Source organism: Paralichthys olivaceus, chromosome 13 (genome assembly GCF_024713975.1).
Source record: "Paralichthys olivaceus isolate ysfri-2021 chromosome 13, ASM2471397v2, whole genome shotgun sequence".
Taxonomy (NCBI): domain Eukaryota; kingdom Metazoa; phylum Chordata; class Actinopteri; order Pleuronectiformes; family Paralichthyidae; genus Paralichthys; species Paralichthys olivaceus.
In genome coordinates, this window is record NC_091105.1 from 8,739,103 (window position 1) to 8,757,068 (window position 17,966).

At 42.3% G+C, this 17,966-nt stretch overlaps 2 protein-coding genes across 5 annotated transcripts in view; both read right to left on the minus strand.

The window, feature by feature from the left end:
- The window catches only part of ephb6 (eph receptor B6), a 34,324-nt gene extending 29,172 nt beyond the window's left edge, over positions 1-5,152 (minus strand). The window contains exon 1 of one of the 2 annotated variants that reach the window (XM_020092913.2): positions 4,986-5,152. In XM_020092913.2, the coding sequence (XP_019948472.2) occupies positions 4,986-5,043 (58 nt within the window). In that variant the 5' untranslated portion in view covers positions 5,044-5,152. The remainder of the gene's footprint in view (positions 1-4,985) is intronic. The other variant, XM_020092914.2, reaches the window with a different exon arrangement.
- A 1,946-nt stretch (positions 5,153-7,098) lies between these two features.
- slc2a3b (solute carrier family 2 member 3b) lies at positions 7,099-17,742 on the minus strand. Of its 3 annotated transcripts, none has more exons than XM_069537042.1 (11): positions 17,552-17,742; positions 16,593-16,728; positions 13,201-13,305; positions 12,584-12,744; positions 12,044-12,284; positions 11,743-11,905; positions 11,303-11,490; positions 10,164-10,268; positions 9,978-10,079; positions 9,671-9,874; positions 7,099-9,576 (listed from the first exon to the last, which is right to left on the minus strand). In XM_069537042.1, the coding sequence occupies exons 2-11, from the start codon at positions 16,614-16,616 to the stop codon at positions 9,325-9,327; spliced, it is 1,545 nt and encodes a 514-aa protein (XP_069393143.1). In that variant the 5' UTR covers positions 16,617-16,728; positions 17,552-17,742; the 3' UTR covers positions 7,099-9,324. The 3 variants fall into 3 exon arrangements, with proteins under 3 accessions (XP_069393143.1, XP_019948587.1, XP_069393142.1); XM_020093028.2 differs by having other exon boundaries at positions 17,328-17,604; XM_069537041.1 differs by lacking the exon at positions 17,552-17,742 and adding an exon at positions 16,846-16,982.
- Positions 17,743-17,966: the final 224 nt, after the last annotated feature.

Genomic DNA, 17,966 nt, shown 5'->3' on the forward strand with positions numbered 1-17,966 from the left:
TGGAAGACATTCTTAGTGTTCCACTTCTTCGTTTGCACCAAAAGTGACAAAAAAGGTTAAAAAAAAAACTGCTCTCTGATTGTGACATGAAGCGATTTCAAAGTTCAAAATTCAAGATGGGAAGATTTTCTTGTCACCAGGGCAGTAACCATTGTCTTTTCGAAGAGGCTGCTTGTCTGGCCTGTGGTGATGCTGGTTGCAGCTTTCTCTCTGAAACTGTCAAAGTTCCCTGCAGTAATTGAGCTGCAGCGAGTAAAGAGTAAGAGTGGACCTGTCATACGCTGGCGACCTACGCACAATGCCAGCTCGGATCGGCTCCAGCCCCCCACCACCACCACCTGCGACCATACCGAAAGATAAGCAGTATAGATGATAAATGGATGGATGGTGAAATAAGAAGCTACCACCAGCAGCAGCACCATGCACTTAACTTAGCATGAAGACTGAAATCAGGGGGAAACAGCTAGCTCTGTCCAGGGAACAAAGTCCACCTATACAGCACCTCAATATGCATTTGCTGTATCTTGTTTTTTTAAATCATTACAAGAATTAACTCTGTTTGACCAAGAATCATTTTAAAAATCACTCTTCACTCTTTAATCATTAGCGATTTTGTTGCCTTTGTTTTTCCTGTTTTTAGCCTTTATTTACATATTTGCCATACAGACATGAGAGTGGTATCAACCTTATCATCTAACTCTGAGCAATAGAATAAAATAAATCCATTTACAAAAATGCCAAACCAGTCTTTAATGTCTTCAGGTATTCCAACACATATCTTTCTTTTCCCTTTAGCAAAACTAAAATCCAGATCAGACACACTCTGGTTGACCTAGAATGACTTGGCTCTGTCTAGATGAAAATAATCAGGGTGTCATTTAATGAGAATAAGAATAAGCCAGAGAAGTGTCTCCTTCTGTCGGCTCACTGGAGAGCACTGATCTGTGTGCAGTGACAATAAAGAATCAGGTTTTACAGAACAGTACATGTTCCTACAAATGAGAAGAATCCTGGGCGTGATACAAACATACTTTCATAACCATCTCCACATAAACAGCCACTGAGAGGAAGGAATGTGAATCTGAGCTGAGATCAGTTTTATGTTTCTGTCATTGTGTCATTACTCAGCCTTCAGTTATCAAATGTAGCTCTCCCTCTGTCCGGGCAGAGTGCAAACTTGCCAAGTGGGATTTTAATGTGAAATTCAAAACTGCAAACTACATTCCAGTGTCAGGGCAGCTCATACCACACGCTCAACTTTCAGTCATATTTGGCTTTAACTCACCGCCTGTCCATACGGGTTATCTGTGATGCAATCTGCCACGACACTGACTGACTCGCAGCAATGAGTCCTGGTCTTTGTATACAGTCTATGATCCTGGTCGGCAGCTGCCAGGGGGCTTGAATCTCTCATATCACAAATGGCAGATGCATGATTTCTCTGAGGAAAAGTGGCCTAATGACATTAAAGCACTCTCAACAGCCAGAGATAATCCTGCTGCTTTTATTCAAAATGACAAATACGCTGCTTTAAAAAACGCCCAGTAACAGTTAATTGTTGTTGTGTGAGTGATGGGGATGCTGCTCCACTTCCCACCAGCATGTGATTTCTCTCTTTCTGAAGCTGGGTGCACAGCGAAGGGCCGGATGAACGAGCTTTTCAGGGCTGTGAGAGGCATCTGTCCCACTGCACTCCCACTGTGGCAAACATGACATTTATTTTCATATCACACATTCTCTAATGCATCACGTCCTAAACACAGAATTGCTCACTACACCCAGGATAAGGATGGTAATCTGCCTAATTAATACCCAATTAAAGCCAGAAACAAGTAACAGCAGGAAAGATGGAGGAGATGACCTTTGAGTGAGAACGTCAACATGGCCCAAAATGTGTCCTGCTGGTGTTTTTCTTTATAACCACTGGTGGAGGAAATATTCAGATCGTTAATCTGAGTTACAGCATCAGTACAAGGATTTAAAAGATTATCAGTTTTACTCATAAATAGGTGTTAGAGGTAAAATATCCTTAAAGTATCAATGTGCAGAAAAATGGTCACTGTAATATTATTATATCATTAATACTGATGCATCATTATGTGAACTCATTATAACAAATACCTCCGCCAATGTTGAAAATTGTTGAAAATTGTTCCATCTCACAAAATGAAAATCCTGGATCCACCCTGATCTCGATCTACAGGCTCTTCCCTGAACCATAGAACATCCTTCCACCAGATTTCATGGAAATCTGTTCAGCTGTTTTTGTGTAATCTCCAACCAACAAACCAACAGTTGTGAAAACATAACCAGCAAACTTCTTGAAAAATATAATTTCATTCCATTTATTTAATCTTTGCTATTTTGTGATTCATTACCTACACCATGGAAGTTATGTTTTCACCATTGTCTGTTTGTCTGTTTGTCTGTTTGTCTGTTTGTCTGTTTGTTTGTTTGTTTGTTTGTCAGCAGGATTACATAAAAACTGGACAGATTACCATGAAACTTGGTGGAAGGCTGTGATGTGGGTCAGGGGGCAGGTGCAGGATTTTTTCCTCACTTTCTTTAACATGGTGAAATCGGTCATTTTTCATTTCTGTTTCCATGGATTAGGATGGAAATTGATCAAAATAATTAATCTTGTTTAGGGGAATGATTTTTAAGAGTGTGTGCGATTTGGTGCAAATCCATATTAATCTAATGAAATAAAATGTGGTTTCATAAAGGGACTGTTGGGCCTTGGTGGAGGTATGAATTACCCTGAGTGACATTGTTATCTAGACATAAACCTGTAACTTTATCTGAGTTTAGAGGTGAAGTGTGTGAACTCTGAAAAAAGTTCCAACAAGGACCCACTTAGACACAGCTTTTTGTAAAAGGGGTCATGAGTAAACAAAATATATGTTAGTTTATACTTTTTTGGATGTAAAAACTGAAGAGTAAATGCAATACAGTGCAAAAAGAAATTGGTCTAAAATGGAAAAAAAGATATCTGGGAAATGGTTTCTGGCCTATTGACCTAACTGTATTTTGATGATTTTATAAGTCACCGCACGCAGCCTGTTGCCTTTTGGTCAAAATCAGATGAGATTACCTTTTCCAGCTATGACATACGTGCATTCCACTAATGATACAAGGTTAATTTCTGGATGTTCACAGCTCAATGAGCATCGCTGCAGCTCCACTCATCCATGAAGAGCTGGAGGGGCATCAGGTGTGCCTCCCATGCGCAGGCCTCCCCCTTAGTGCGGCGTGTTAATCCAATGTGAATACGCAATCCGACAACACAGATCCAACCATTTAGAGGCCGGCCGTGTGGCTTCACGTCAACAATGCACGTGGGTGAACGCACCGACACTCACAAAGGCAGCAGCATGTGAGGGTGACAAATCAAATGTCACTCACAACGCTCTGCAGTTGGTCATCATGCAAGGGAGCAGCAGAGTGGCCTTTAGTCTCTTAACCGTGAGAAACGAAGCATCAAAACTACAGTGCTTTATGTTCTGTGACAAGGTTGTTCGAGCAGGAAACACCGATTCACCACACAGACAATAAACAATAGAAAGACAGACAGTAAAGTATCAGTTACCATGCAGCCATATTCAGTCCAGACAGACACATCATTTACTGCAATCAAATCTGAGGCAGACGTCAAATCCTCCTCTCGTGACATAACTCCATGCTTCAATTTATGTGGATTTATGAAGACGCCCGAGCTATTGGGTTAATACTGTATTATGAAGAGCTCTATTTCAATTATTACATGGAGTCAGTAGGCCAGCACCACGGTGCAGCCTCTCGTCCGCTCTCTGTCATTCTGTCTCATCTCAGTCCAGGCCATCTGTTACACGACGCAGCTCAAATCTGTGGCATGGGGCTGACATATAAGTTACCTCTGTTACAGGCCAGCCGCTGGCACACACCTCGCAGTTAAACTAAGGCTGATGGGAGATGAGCGTGAACAGGTGCAGCTCTTTTCCTTTGAGAGAAATGGCGTGCTGACTGCTGGAACCCCCTCGAGTGCGGGCACAGGATGTTGGAGCAGGAGTTATGTGTAGGCAGACGCTGAAGCATGTGTGCACCAACAACGAGACACGCTCTTGTGCAGATAGACACAGGCATGCATGCACGTACATACAAAGGCAGTTTATCATTCGATTTTTCACATCAGCCCATATTGATCTGACAGAACTCTTCATGGAAGGAGTGTCACTTGACTTTCCAGACACACACACACACACACTTCCTCCTGCATTTTTTAACAAATATAATATTTACTTTCATGACAAAAAATGGAGATTAAAGAGTAGAAAACAGGACATGCATCCACAGAAATAAAGCGCCACTAATAACTGAAGGGGTCAGGGGTCTCTGGCTGAGTGAGTTGCAGACCCCCCCCAGTCAAAGAGAACTGGGTTATGCAACTTATTATTCATTTGTCTCTGGCCTTATTTCCATATTCTTTTATTTCAGGGAGCTAAATAAGCCTCGGCACGCACCTGGCACTTCCATGCCAACAAAGTCCTGTCTAATGTGCTGCCACGGCGGCTCACACGAGCATGTGCATGCATATTCACCCACTTCAGACACAATACAGGGGCGCACAAAGCTAACATGCACAGGGCCGAAAGAGCAGGGAGAGAGGTGGTAATTATTCAGGGGGGTCCCTAGATGGAGGTGGAGCCCTAAAATATCCAGAGTTTCTGAGGAGGTGCTGCGGCCACCTCACCTTGCAGTTTCACACATTGTCAAAGTGGCCAGAATCCCCCAGAGAGCCACATTCTCAAGAGTGTTCATGTTACACTTGTAGACTACAAGTACAAGCACATGATGAGTGGAGCTGTGCAAACGCTCCATCACGCCATACAGCCGCACACACACACACACACACACACACACACACACACACACACGTCAGGCCTCCACATGCAAACAGAGATGCAATGTGAATGAATTCAAATCTTTAAAAAAAGTTTGGTTCTCACCTTCCTCCGCTGAATGAGGCCGGAAAATCAGACAGAGACACAGAAAGACCCTCCACATCTCCACTACAGAATGACACTGACACACAGAGAGAGGGAGGGAGAGAGCATGAAAGAGAGAGAAAGAGGGAGATAGAGTGAGTGTGTGTGACAGACAGAGCGAGTGAGCAGGAGAGGGGGGGTGAGAGAGAGAGAGAGGGAGGAGGTGGAGTCTGTTTGCTCCCTTTATCTGAGGGAGAGAGAGAGAGAGAGAGAGGATGAGGGGGCGGATGGATGAATGGATGAGGGAAGGAGAAAAATATTTGAAGAGCAGCACAAACAATAAGGAGACTGGCAAGTGAGGGAGTAAACAAAACAAAACACCGCTGTCATAGAGACAGTAGGAGAGAGAGAGATCAGAAAGAAAGAAAAGAGGGGGGTGAGATAGTCCTTTTTTCATTTAAGAGAAACAAAGAGACAAAGAGAAAGAAAGAAAGGGTGAGTCAACAAGAGAGAGTGACACACACCGACTGAGAGAAGGAGGTGGAAAGATTCATAAACAAGTTTGGTTTGTAAAACAACTGTCTAGACACGTCTGAGGGCATCTGCTCCAGCTCTGCTCTCATGCCTCGTGCACATTTCTGCGAGGCCGCCTGGACTCTGTGGCTGTGGCATCCCTCACATGTCTGGACACTGTGCTCACTTGCATTTCTCAAGCTGTGGCATGTGAACGTACCCAAATTTGATCTTCTCTCTCATTTTCTTTCCTTGCTGACTCTCACTTTTTCAATTTTTATGGAAAAGGAATATGATTTAGACACATTTCTTGAAGCTCTCCATCCTTCATACGACCACCACCCCTCCTCCTCCTGCTCCCCCCTCTGTCTCTCAGACACTCTCATTGCTCATCCAGGCAGGATCCAGACACACACGCACACACACGCACACACACAGACACACACACAGACACACACACACACACACACACACACACACACACATGCAAGGACACATATGCTCTACAGCCCCTTCAGTCCGTGCACGCCACTCGCTGGTCAGACTGCAGCACTGCAGCTTGTTGATGGCTTTTCATGCCCCAGTTCACTGCAATGAATAAAACTTCAGTAGACTCTTGCAGGGAGATGTTGCCTATTGGCTTGACACAGTTAGATGGCCCCATTCCCAGCCAGCCGGGGGCCCTTTACCCTCGGCTCTTTGCTCCAAGAGGCTGATGTGCTGAGGGCAAAGTGAAGAGGGAAATGAATAATGGTGCTGAAGTCATTAAACACGGATTTAGAACTTCTCAAGTCCATTTTGTTCTTTTTCAGCAGCTCGCTCCCTCTGGCTGCTCAGATAAAATGTCTGCTTGTGTGTGTTTCAGAGCTGAGACAATGAAGTTAATCGATCAGTCAATCATCAGACTGAGATTGACAGTCGATTAATCACTAAATATTTAAGCAAAAATGACAAAAAACAATGGCCTTTCAAGTGTCATTATTATTACATCCACCGAGGACTTTATGTTTAAGTCTGTCAGTCAGTCTGATGGTCAGCAGGATTACGCAAAAAACTACAAAACAGATTGTCATGAAACTTGGAATTGTATGTGGTATCTGTCTGAAAAAGAATCCATATCATTTTGGTTTAGATCTGGATCAGGGGTCAGATCCAGGATTTTTCATTTCCATTTTCCTTCAACATAACGAGACAGGCATTCTTTCATGGAATCTTACGGCATGAGTGTTCAAGTATTTATGAGTGTGGATATATTGGTGCAGATTCTAATATATATCAAGATCTAGTGAATTGAAATTTGGTTTCATGAAGTGACTGTTGGGCCACTGGGTGCCATTCTACTAAACCGCTCAAATAATAAACCATTTTAAATGAATGACATTTAAAAATAAAGCTTTCATAACAACGTTAAAATAAATAGCACATTTTCAAAGGAATTCCTCTGCAGGGTAAATAATCCCCTACATCTCTTCGTGTGTTCTGGTTTGGCTTTTGAAGCTGTGACACAAGAGGGCATCTAACCTCATGACTCTGTGTCACGCATACACGTCTAAAACATATCAACGCCAACATGAATATATCATTTCAGCAGCAGCAGCCACGCGACAAAAACAAGCTCTGGTTTTAAATGCATGACTTTATTTCGGTGATTCAGTGATGGTTAGTCGCACTGAAAAAGAAAATTGTTCACCAGCTTACTATAAAAAACGTAATTTGGTAAGAGGCAAATAAATTAAGTTTGTTCAAATCAAAGAGAAGAAGTTATATTAACATAATTTATCATTTTAATTCGGAAAAATAATTTATGTGTATTTGGTGAACAGTTTTATTTTTTCAGTGTGTACAGTGTATGACTGAGTAGTAGCAGAGTATGTTGTGGTGCAGGAATGGAAATAGAATTAGTACCACAATGCAGATATGGCAACTGGACAAATCTCTCACACTTTTACTTTAGAATAAAGATTTCAGTTACATTAATGGCAACAAACCGGTTTTGACTCACAGCATCACAGCGAGAAAAACACACACTGTTATGCTCATTATTCAAGTCGCACATTTCATTACAAGACGGACCAAGTTTGTTTTATTTGAGTCTCTCAATCCAAGTGTCGCTCTTGTTATTACGGCGGGACAGAGGACATCACAGTAGAAAAACAGTGAAGGTCAACTCTGACAGCCACACACACTCTGATACCGCCACTTCTCACTTCTGTTTTCCCGCAAAAGAGCAAAATATACATATTAAAAATAGAACTGCAAAGCAAACATGCTGGCATTCACCATAGTAACAGTATTCCCAAAGGGCAAGAGGAAATCAGTGGATGAGACAGGATTATGAAAAGCAAATAGAGTAAGACAACCAAAACCAGACCTATCCTAACACATACGAATATATTTGCATGTAGCAGAGATCAACGCAAAGACAAACAGACCATCTTGAGTCTGTGGTCGGACTGTGCGTGCAAACAAAATACTGCCAACACTAAAATGTTGAGAAGTGCTTCCTTATGAGTGGGTGCACATTCAGAAGAAGATGCAACTGTGCAAACGTCAACACAACATTTGTAAGCAGGTATATACTGTGTTGTAACGGCTGATCATGATGCAGAAAGTGAAGATTCTAAACATTACAGACATTTGGACACAAAAACATGTGATACAACAGCAAAAACCATTGAAATAAATACTATAACTGTAGTGTTTTTGTTCTGTATCATCGTCTCCTATGGCAAACTGAGATATGTGGAGTTATTTTGTTATCAGTAGACTTAATGTGGTTCAATACATATTTAAAAAAGAGTGACTGGCACTTTTGATTTGATGTAACACTGTTTCAAAAGGTTCTGGGGTATTTTATTGACCTATGTTGCATTGGATTGTTGTTATGTTCTGAGTTTCAAGTACAGTGATGGATGAATGCGTTTTTCTGTTTTATCTGCTAGAAATCAAATACATGAACACAATGAGGCACCTGAGGTATCAGACTGAATCATTCTGTCATAGTGGTTGTATCCTGCGGTGAAACCATAACACAGACACTTTGTTAAGACTTGGCAGAGTTAGACTACACCTCATTCTCATACACGCACCTTCCTCGACTTTATCACACACAAACAATTTTAACTTCACAGACGTGCACCAGTACAAACACCCTGTCCTCTCAGATGACGTCAACATGTGTATCTCGCTTAAATATATAATTTAAATCTATAGTCAGTGCTTTTTGTCAACCCGAGGAGGAGAGGGATTGATACAGCGCCTCCGCCATCTGTCTGCTCGAGACAACATGGCTCCCTTCCCCTGGCTGCGAGGCACATCAGGCAAGCAGACAGGACACCAAGTCAGTCTTTTTGGGTCAAACTACCACACTCCAAAACCGGCTTTTCAAGCTTGACCTCAATGCATAAACCCCCCCTTTAAATCCTGCAACCTTTTAACACTGGGGGTAGCAGAAGACCTGGACACTTAACATATGTTGATCCTCTTACACGGATCAATACGCACAGAGCTGGCACCAGGAACGTCAACAGACATTAAGTACTGGTAATTCAGTTAAGTTTCGCCCGCATTTAAAGCAGGATTACGGGGAATTCTGTCATTTGTTTAAGCATTTTTAACTGGGGAATACATAAAAACTGTGTATTTATTTTTAAAAAGGCACACTAAAAATATACATTAAAAACAAAAATCTCATATTTCTGCATTAATACACTGAGTTGGCTTTTTCTAAACACACCCTTGCTGCTCTTTTATCGTTAGTGAGTTATGAAATATAACTCATCACAATTTCTATGTGCATGGACCCTGTTCGTCTGCACTGCACCCTAAGGCTTCCCTCTAAAGGTGCTCATGGTTTCTCCGGGGGAAGATCCACCATAGGAACCTTCTCTGTGGGGGACATGGGTGCAGGGTCTGGCAGGCCGATGACCACCGCTTCAGGCACGGGGGAATGTGTGGGCTTCCCCGCACTGGCAGCGAATCCCTGTGCGATGTCATCAAAGGTTCTTCCTTTGGTTTCAGGCACTCGCAGGTAGGTGAAGATGAAGAACCCAATGAGTAAGACCGTGAAGATGATGAAGACGTATGGGCCACAGAGTTCCTGAGAGAAGAGAGGAAGGCAATTTGTTGTGGGATAAACTTTCAAACCATTTGTTCATTAAGAGGGTTTTAAGGTGTTGTAAATGTATCCATACCTCCAGTTTAAGGAAACTTATCCCAACCAGGAAGTTGGCGGTCCAGTTGGAGAAACCTGAGACAGCCATGGCAGCAGGCCGGGGCCCCTGGGAGAAGAGCTCAGCCACGATGAACCAGGGAATTGGACCTGGACCCATTTCGAAACTGGCAACAAAGCCAAACACAGCCACGATGGCCAGGTAGCTCAGAGACGGGTTGGTCTTCTGCTCAGAGAGAGAAAATATCATGAAGAACATTAGGGAGACTTTTTTAATTTTTGTCAGCAAAAAGATCACTGGACATGATGATCCAGCAACCGACACTTACCCCCAGAGCGAGCGAGATTGTCATAAGTAGAGCGCAGATGGCCATTCCAGCCAGGCCAATCAGGTGCAATGTCCTCCGCCCCGCCCTTTCAACCAGGAAGAGCTGAAAAACAGGAATTCATTAGTAATCCTCAGAAAATAAAACATGCCATGTTCTCAGGCACAAACCAGGAAGTCAGACTCTTACAGAGACAACAGTGAACACAGTGTTGACAACTCCAGCTCCGATCGTAGCATAGATGGGTTGAGTTACACCAGCTTCTTGAAAGATGCCTGTGGAGTAGTAAAACACCTGGAGAGAGAGAAATAAAAAGAGAAGATTAGTGCTGTCAGTGTTTGAAATTACATTTAATACATTTAATGTTTGTTTTTTGGGGGGCAGAATACACACTGACAATATTATCACCTTTTCATTGTGATTCGGCTAAAGAGTTAGCAAACAATTGCTGGTCTATTTATTATATTAATTTTCTTGCACAAAACACACAACAGCTAATTCCTTGTTCATATAAACCTACTTGGCAATAAACCCCGATTCTGATTTGTGTCAAACAAACAAAGCAAATATAGCATTCACTTGAGTTTTTTGTCTGGATAGTCTCTCACTTTTATTTTTGTTTTGGTCTCTACCCACTTCTGGTTGAAACATCTGGATCATTAGCAGCTGAATGATAGACTGCGCTACCAGCTAGTTATTAACTTTGTCATGTGGCAGTGGTCAGGCAGCGTACAGTGAGTTTATTAGAGCAAGCTAAAACTAAATTTCTGTGGGCTGTCAAACCATAACATGAGCTACTAAATAATAAAATGCTCTGTTGACCTGAGCGGAACTGCACAGGCGAGTGATGATATTTCTTTCAAAGTTAACGTCATTGAATCCATAGAAATATTGATTTGTGCAGCTTTAACTTTCGATATAGATACAAAGCACAAATCTATACAAGTTGCATAATGTAAAACTCTTCTACGTGCTTTTCTAGTGAGTGATGTAGGTCAGGGTAATGTGTCTGTCAGGGCTGAATCGATGCTGCGGCAGCTTTACTGTGATTGTGAGGTCAGACACAATAAACATCGACACATTTAGTCAGTCTAATTACACAACCTTACCAACAAAACACCTTTTAAATACCACTGTGCTGCCATTGACCCTCAGAGGCTTGGATTATTCCACCCAATCTAACATTGCCTGGAGCCAGGAAGCATCTCCTGTCATGAGCTTTGTATAATTTCAGTGAATAGATTCATTAGGTTTAAAGATAGCCCCCTCATTTCACATTTCATAATTATTTCCATCGACCTCCGTAATAAGATACGATGTCGACTCACAGCGTTGATGCCAGACATCTGCTGAGACAGCTGGAGGACGATAGCGATGATGATTGGTTGGCGGTATTTTGAGGAGCGGAAGAGTTCGGGGATGGTCACTTTCTTCTCCATGGCCATCTTCATCCCTTCTTCCTTCATCTCTTGAATATCGTCGCTCACATCTTCAGTGCCACGCAGGCGGACAAGAGCTGCAAGGAGATGACGGGATGGGGGAACAGAGAAGAGGTCAGCACATTATGAAAATATGATGTCAAGTTAGGAGCAGCTGCAAGGTTCTTGGAAGAACATGTAACCATAGTGAAATTTTTATAAATCACAATGCCTCAGAACATTTACAGGACATGCTTCAATCCACAGATCTTTAAAAATGCATGAGTCATTCCAGATTCTGTCTCATTAAAAGCTGATGTTGCCATCTTCTTTGCTGGAAGCAAACCAACCTTTTCTTGCCTCCTCCTCCTGGTTGAGGACGATGAGCAGGTAGCGGGGGCTTTCAGGGCAGAAAGGCAACATGATGCACTGCAGTACAGCGGGCAGGGCGGTCAGAGCCAGCAGCACAGGCCACAAGGAATCAGAGCCAAGCAGAGACTCCAGACCGAAGATCTAAAGTAAACAGGCAGCAGGGCAGACGTATTTGTAATTGTTGTTTTTAAGTCAATTAATTAGCACTTCATGAAAAACTTGCCAGATGTAGACCAGTACCAATCAGGTCAAACAATCACCATTATCACACCCTCATACCTGTGCCACCAGGATGCCGACCACGACACCCAGCTGGTGCAGGGTGCCGAAAGCCCCCCGGAGAGCGGTTGGAGAGATCTCACCCACGTACATAGGCGTCAGTCCCGTGCACAGGCCGCAGAACACGCCGATGACAAACCGGCCGACAATGACCATCTCAAAAGACTGACTAAGGACCGCCAGCCCCATCAGACCACCTCCGAGGAGAGCGAGGATATTGGACAGCAGCATAGACTTACGCCTGGTAATGAGCAACAAGCAGGAAGGAAGGGGACACATAGTAAGAGAGTCAAATAAATTAAAAAGCATATTACTAGAAAGTTAACATATAGAAGTTTGGCTGCAGCAAATTATTTTTTATGCATAATGTGTAGATTATTATTGAAAACAGATCATAAACTGTGACTTCCCAAGGTCCAAATGTCTTGATATCTCCAAATACCCTAAGCCTACCCTATTATATTTATGAATTTCTTGCTATGTGATGTAATTTATCAGTCTCCATCTCTTATCAATTTTATTAACTCCTTTTGTTCTAACCTGCCAAATTTGTTGACTATGGCTCCGACAGAGAAGGACCCGATCATGCCTCCCACACTGAAGATGGCCACAGAGAAACTCCACACCATGGTAATTGTTCCCTTGTTGAACGGCTCGCCATAACGGTCCATGGACACATTACGGAAAAACCCACGCAGTTTCTGTCACACCAAAGAAAAGAATGACAAGGTTAGAGGTGAGTAATTTAATTATTTTTTAAATATCCACATGGGGGCAGTGCAGCTTTTTAGCATCAACTCATGTCTGACACTGCGAGTCCCTTTAGTCGAGGCCAGAGGAGACTTACATCAACATCACACTGAATCCAAGACAGAAAAAAGTACTTCAACTGTAGGTAGATATTGCATCTATAATTAATCCAGGAACTATGCCCTCTCCTTTAATGGCTGCCATCTTAAAACATAGATACACTAAATATCCATCACAAGATTCCATCCAGCAGTGTGGCTCACACACACATCCAGAAACACACACACATCCAGAAACACACACACATCCAGAAACACACACACATACACATACACACACACACACACACACACACACACACACACACACACACACACACACACACACACACACACACACACACACACCTGCTCTGGTGCATTGATGACGCCAGTGTTGTAGCCGAACTGCAGCGAGCCGATAACTGCTGTTGAAACACAGTAGAGAAGGTAGGGCGTCACCTTCTTCTTTGGCTGTTGAGGGAGAAAACAACAGAGAGATGTGACAGATTAAAAGACTGAGTAGGTGCATCTAATGGACAATCATGGCCTCAGTCTGTGTGGTGGACATGGCCTGTTCCTGCCTCCACAAAGCTCTTGTTGTTTTATAGAGACACTGGTAATTACACACAATGAGCCTTTCTACATCTGCTCTCCTCCCTTGTTTTCAGCTCGCTGCATCAGAGGCTGCAGCCTCGCAGCAGTGCTGTGAAAGTTAAGTGTTACGACACCACACCGGCTCCACGATTTTCAGTTCTGAGGTATTTCTCAGCTAAGTAGCTAAATACACCCTGAGAGAAGACCGAATCCTATTGTGAGTGTTTTTTTCCTGCTGGTTCGAGAATTAAAGTGGGTTTAGCTCATAATAACAAGCTAATACACCTGACATTAATCCCCGGCATGGCAGGGGAGAGACATTTGCAATATGTAAAAAGTATCCAGCCAAGCAGAACGGAGCGGAGTAATTGGTTTGAATAAAGTTCCCAGTGATTCCCAGAGGTTTCATGCAAAACATGAACATCCTCAATCAAAGGTTCAGTGCAATTAAAGAACAGAGCCGAGGTCTGCAACTCTTTTACATTGACTCTAATGCCTAAACCTTGTAAGAACTTTTGCAACGGTTATTATTTTCATCCAGAGTCCAGTGGTATCAGACTAATGTCCAAACAGGCTCATTAATGAAAGCTAATCCATTTTAATCATCCAGTTTAATCCTTCTACTTTCCAAATCATGCTGCTGTTTCAACATCAATAAAACATTCACGACGTCCACCAGCAAATACATTGAGACGTTGTTTTGTACAATTTTAATCACATTCAAGTCAAAAAGCAACAAGTGTGTCTAAACACAGGCACAGTCAGCTTTGTCCCAGTGCGTGATATCACTATCTGCCCTGATAAATAACACATTCCTCAAATATCTGGTTCACGTGGAACAAACTGCCCTGGTACAAACTGGGGTTTTTTTTAGTCTTCAAAGAGTCGTCCTCTCCTGAATCAACTGAGAACTTCCTTATTGACCTAAAATGTGTTTTCGGTAGATTCTATCCATTGGTGGCAGGTGTCAAGTTACCACAAACAACCAGCCGACTCAGAATGAGAAGCACAAGAGGATGTGATGAATTGCTTGAGATAATGAGGGTGGTCTGACTAGATATTTCAGCAGAGGGAAAGAGTGATAATTGTAATCAAGCTGCAAAGTGTTTATTTGATACGATGCCCTGACACAAGAGGAACGCACTGTCGAAACATTTGTGACCAATGAGCAAGTGTTTTTTCACTGGAAACAGGAAAGCTGCATAAGTGATAAAGTGTTGGGGAGTAGAAAGGAGGAAATGCAATGAGTTAGCAAAAACACAAATGCATTATACGAAAAAATACAGAAATATATATGTTAAAGAATAAAAATCAAATTAATGCTACATCTGTCAATCTAAAATAGAACAGATGAATTACAGGCATCTTTGACTCTGGTCAGAAGATCACCTCCAATAATCTTTGTAGATTAAAGGGTGTTAGTCAGTCTTATCTTTCTAGAGAGATGAGATGAACTTCCTGGGTTGCATGTGCATATTAGTGCACATGTGTGGTAAACACATGTATCCGATGCATCTGCAAAGACATGCTGGTGTTGAGTAATATTTCAACAAGACCACTGCATCGTTAAATTCCCCTCTTGTTACAACAGCGAGTCTCATTCGGGAGTGGCCGACTGAGTGAAGCAGTTTTATTTTACATCATGACCATGAAGCTTCAGACGTCGAACAGACACGTTGAACTTGCATTTTGTGTTTAAGTGTGTCTGTTTGCATTTTGTTTGTGTGTGTGTGTTTATTTTTCAAAACAACAGCCGAGCACATAAAGTTACACAAGATCTGCAGCTCTAATGCACAATGAACAAAATACAAACACAGGTTGTGTTTGTTGATGGCTGCCCACTGTAAAACAATCCGTCAAAAAAGTTAAGATGAATATGTGATACCAATAAATGATTGATTATCTGCTTAGAAGTGTAAAGAAAATGTAAATACTGATTAAATGAACTGAATAAATTTGAGCTTGTACATGTCGATGACAAGTGTCTGCACATGAGGATCACTTGATGTGAATGAAAGCTCAAGAAACAATTTCTAACTGGACCTTGAGCAGCTGTTTTTCAAGGTCAAGACTGAACTTTAAACAGCAGTTACTAAGCTATACTCTCTTTAATTGGTTATTTCCTGTTAAATCATAAAACATTATTATACGTTGTAATTTATTATTTACGTTGTTTCATCAGTTGAAGATTTCATCATCCCTCGCACTTCTCGTGAGAGTGGACTGACTTTCTCTTAGACACTCAACTTCCACATTCATGTCATATTGCAGTCTTCCTCCTAACGACATTACTCAATATCCACATTCCCACTTTTAATACATAAACCAGAACGTTGCTAACATTTCTTTCCACAATTTCCCCTGGAACACATCTAAAAACACAACAAGCAGCTGAGTCTAGTATATGAATATATTGGACTGTAAGTCTCATCTTGGCCAACACATTGACTGGTCTTTTTGCAGTGTGCCTGCGATCAATGATGACGATGGTTCGGTGGGTGGTTACACCAATGCTGTGGATGTGTAAATCTGAAGTAACGGCCATCTAAATGAAGAAACTGTATGCAACATGTTTCAAAACACATACCACAGGGGGAGGTTGTTAAGGCACCACAGGTTCAGAGACAACAGAAGCTTTTTGCTCATTGTGGCAACTTTTTTTTATGTTGACAAAGACAACATACAGAAAGACTCATCGTTTGATAAATTAAAGAAACTCTCTCCAGGTGCATGTTATAATGACTATAGGCAATTTGCCAGTCGTCGCTTCCCTCATCCCACCTCTCTATGCAGTATAAAACAAGAAACCCAAACACGCTCAAGTTCAAACTTGCCACACAAAGCTCCCCCCTCTTTTCCTTTTAGTCCTGTCCTGAAGTGTTCATCTCACACCCCCAGCTCCTGCTCTTGCCAGAAAGGAAAAATCCATAATTGCCAGCCTTTACCACCATTTATATATTCCGAAGGTCTGGCTCTCAACAGGCTCAGAAAACAACACTGTTCTTCAGGAAGCACTTAGGAATTATACCAGACAAAATAAAGGTTTACAGTTAAATAAATCTACAACATATGATGCAGCAATATCCTGTGTGAGGTTTAATGTTTGAAAATTCAACAACACCAACTGCACACACAGAGAAGTAGAAGTAAACAGTTATATTCACCTTCTCATCCTCCATCCGCTCCATCTCTGCTGCTGGTTATAGAAGATATTCAGGAAGAAAGTCCGATCACACACTGATGCCTCTAGCTGAGCTGCTGATGGACACACCCCTCTGTGTAGACAGGCTGCAGAAATACCTGTAAACAAACACACACACACAGGAAGCATTCGTCACAACCTGTTGGCAAACATACATTATAGCTTTAAAGACACTCAACATATTTAGCATTAGATAAACAGCTTTGTACCATTACCTATAGTTTATACCAGTGGGGGCTTCAGATTACGATTGCATCTCACTGAATTCAACAGGAGTCAGAGCCCAAATATGACAGTAAAGCCCTCCCTCTGCCTCCCTGTGATCACACCCCCTCTTCTGCTGCTGCTCTAATTGTGAAATCAAAAGAGAAATATTATGTAACTCCATCTTTTCCAATTAAATTACTGTCGCTTGGCTTATTGTGTTTCATCAAGACCGAGATAAAAACCATCTTAGTGGGCTGCACACTATCATCCATTGTGGCGCCATGATGGAGCTGCAGGTGATGCTGCTCTACACTCTTTTACACTCAGTTTTAAAAATGTTTACGCACACTAGACTAGTTTTATTCTAATGATTTGACACTGACACTACAATAAATTACTCCAACAGCTCAAATCAAATTCTGAAAACATTTGGACAGAAACAAAACTATCTTTTACGCATCTGCATATGTGAAAAATAATGTTTCTTTACCGGTAGTGGCGAACGCCTTCTTTATGTATATCCAGTAAATCAATCCTGTCCAGACCTGCTTGTTATGACAAATGTTCAGCCCTCCTTCTGCCTGTGCTTATAAAGGATGTGGCACAAGCTCTTAGACACGTTTCACTACTGACTCCTCTTACTCATACTTAGATGGAAGCCGTGCGTAAAAGGCGCACTACCCATGTTTCCGAGTCACTTAGCGGTTAACTCGCCTGGTGTCGTAATGTCAGTGGCAGCAGCGCAGAGGAAAGAAGCAGAAGCCGGTGAAAGGAGCCTGTGTTCCGCTGCTGCTGATGCTGCTGCTGGTGGTGGTGAACCCGGCTGCTCGGCTGCCCACCGGGGGCGCGAGAACAAAAGGCAAAGTGCACGGAGCTCAGATACAAAGCCCGGTCACGCAGGAATCATGAGACCGGCTCAGTGGGTGGCAAACAAACGGGGAGCCCTCCCTAATTCTTCATCAGCTATGTCTAATCTTCACAGTCCTCACAAATCCCAGTCTGGAATTCACAAGTTCTCCAGATACATTCAAAGTCCGGGGCCATTTTTAAATCCACTCCATTGACGGTTGTAAATGGGAACACAAGGCACAAGTTTCAGGATTTTATATTAAACATTCAGCTAATTTAT

What these genes read in the sequence shown, in the direction of transcription:
- slc2a3b (XM_069537042.1), bottom strand. Translation starts at nt 16,616, where the DNA reads ATGGAGCGGATGGAGGATGAGAAG. An exon ending in ATAGTCAACAAATTTGGCAG is followed by an intron (nt 12,285 to 12,583) that starts GTTAGAACAAAA and finishes GCTCATTACCAG; the next exon opens with GCGTAAGTCTATGCTGCTGT. An exon ending in GGAGGAGGAGGCAAGAAAAG is followed by an intron (nt 11,491 to 11,742) that starts GTTGGTTTGCTT and finishes ATCTCCTTGCAG; the next exon opens with CTCTTGTCCGCCTGCGTGGC.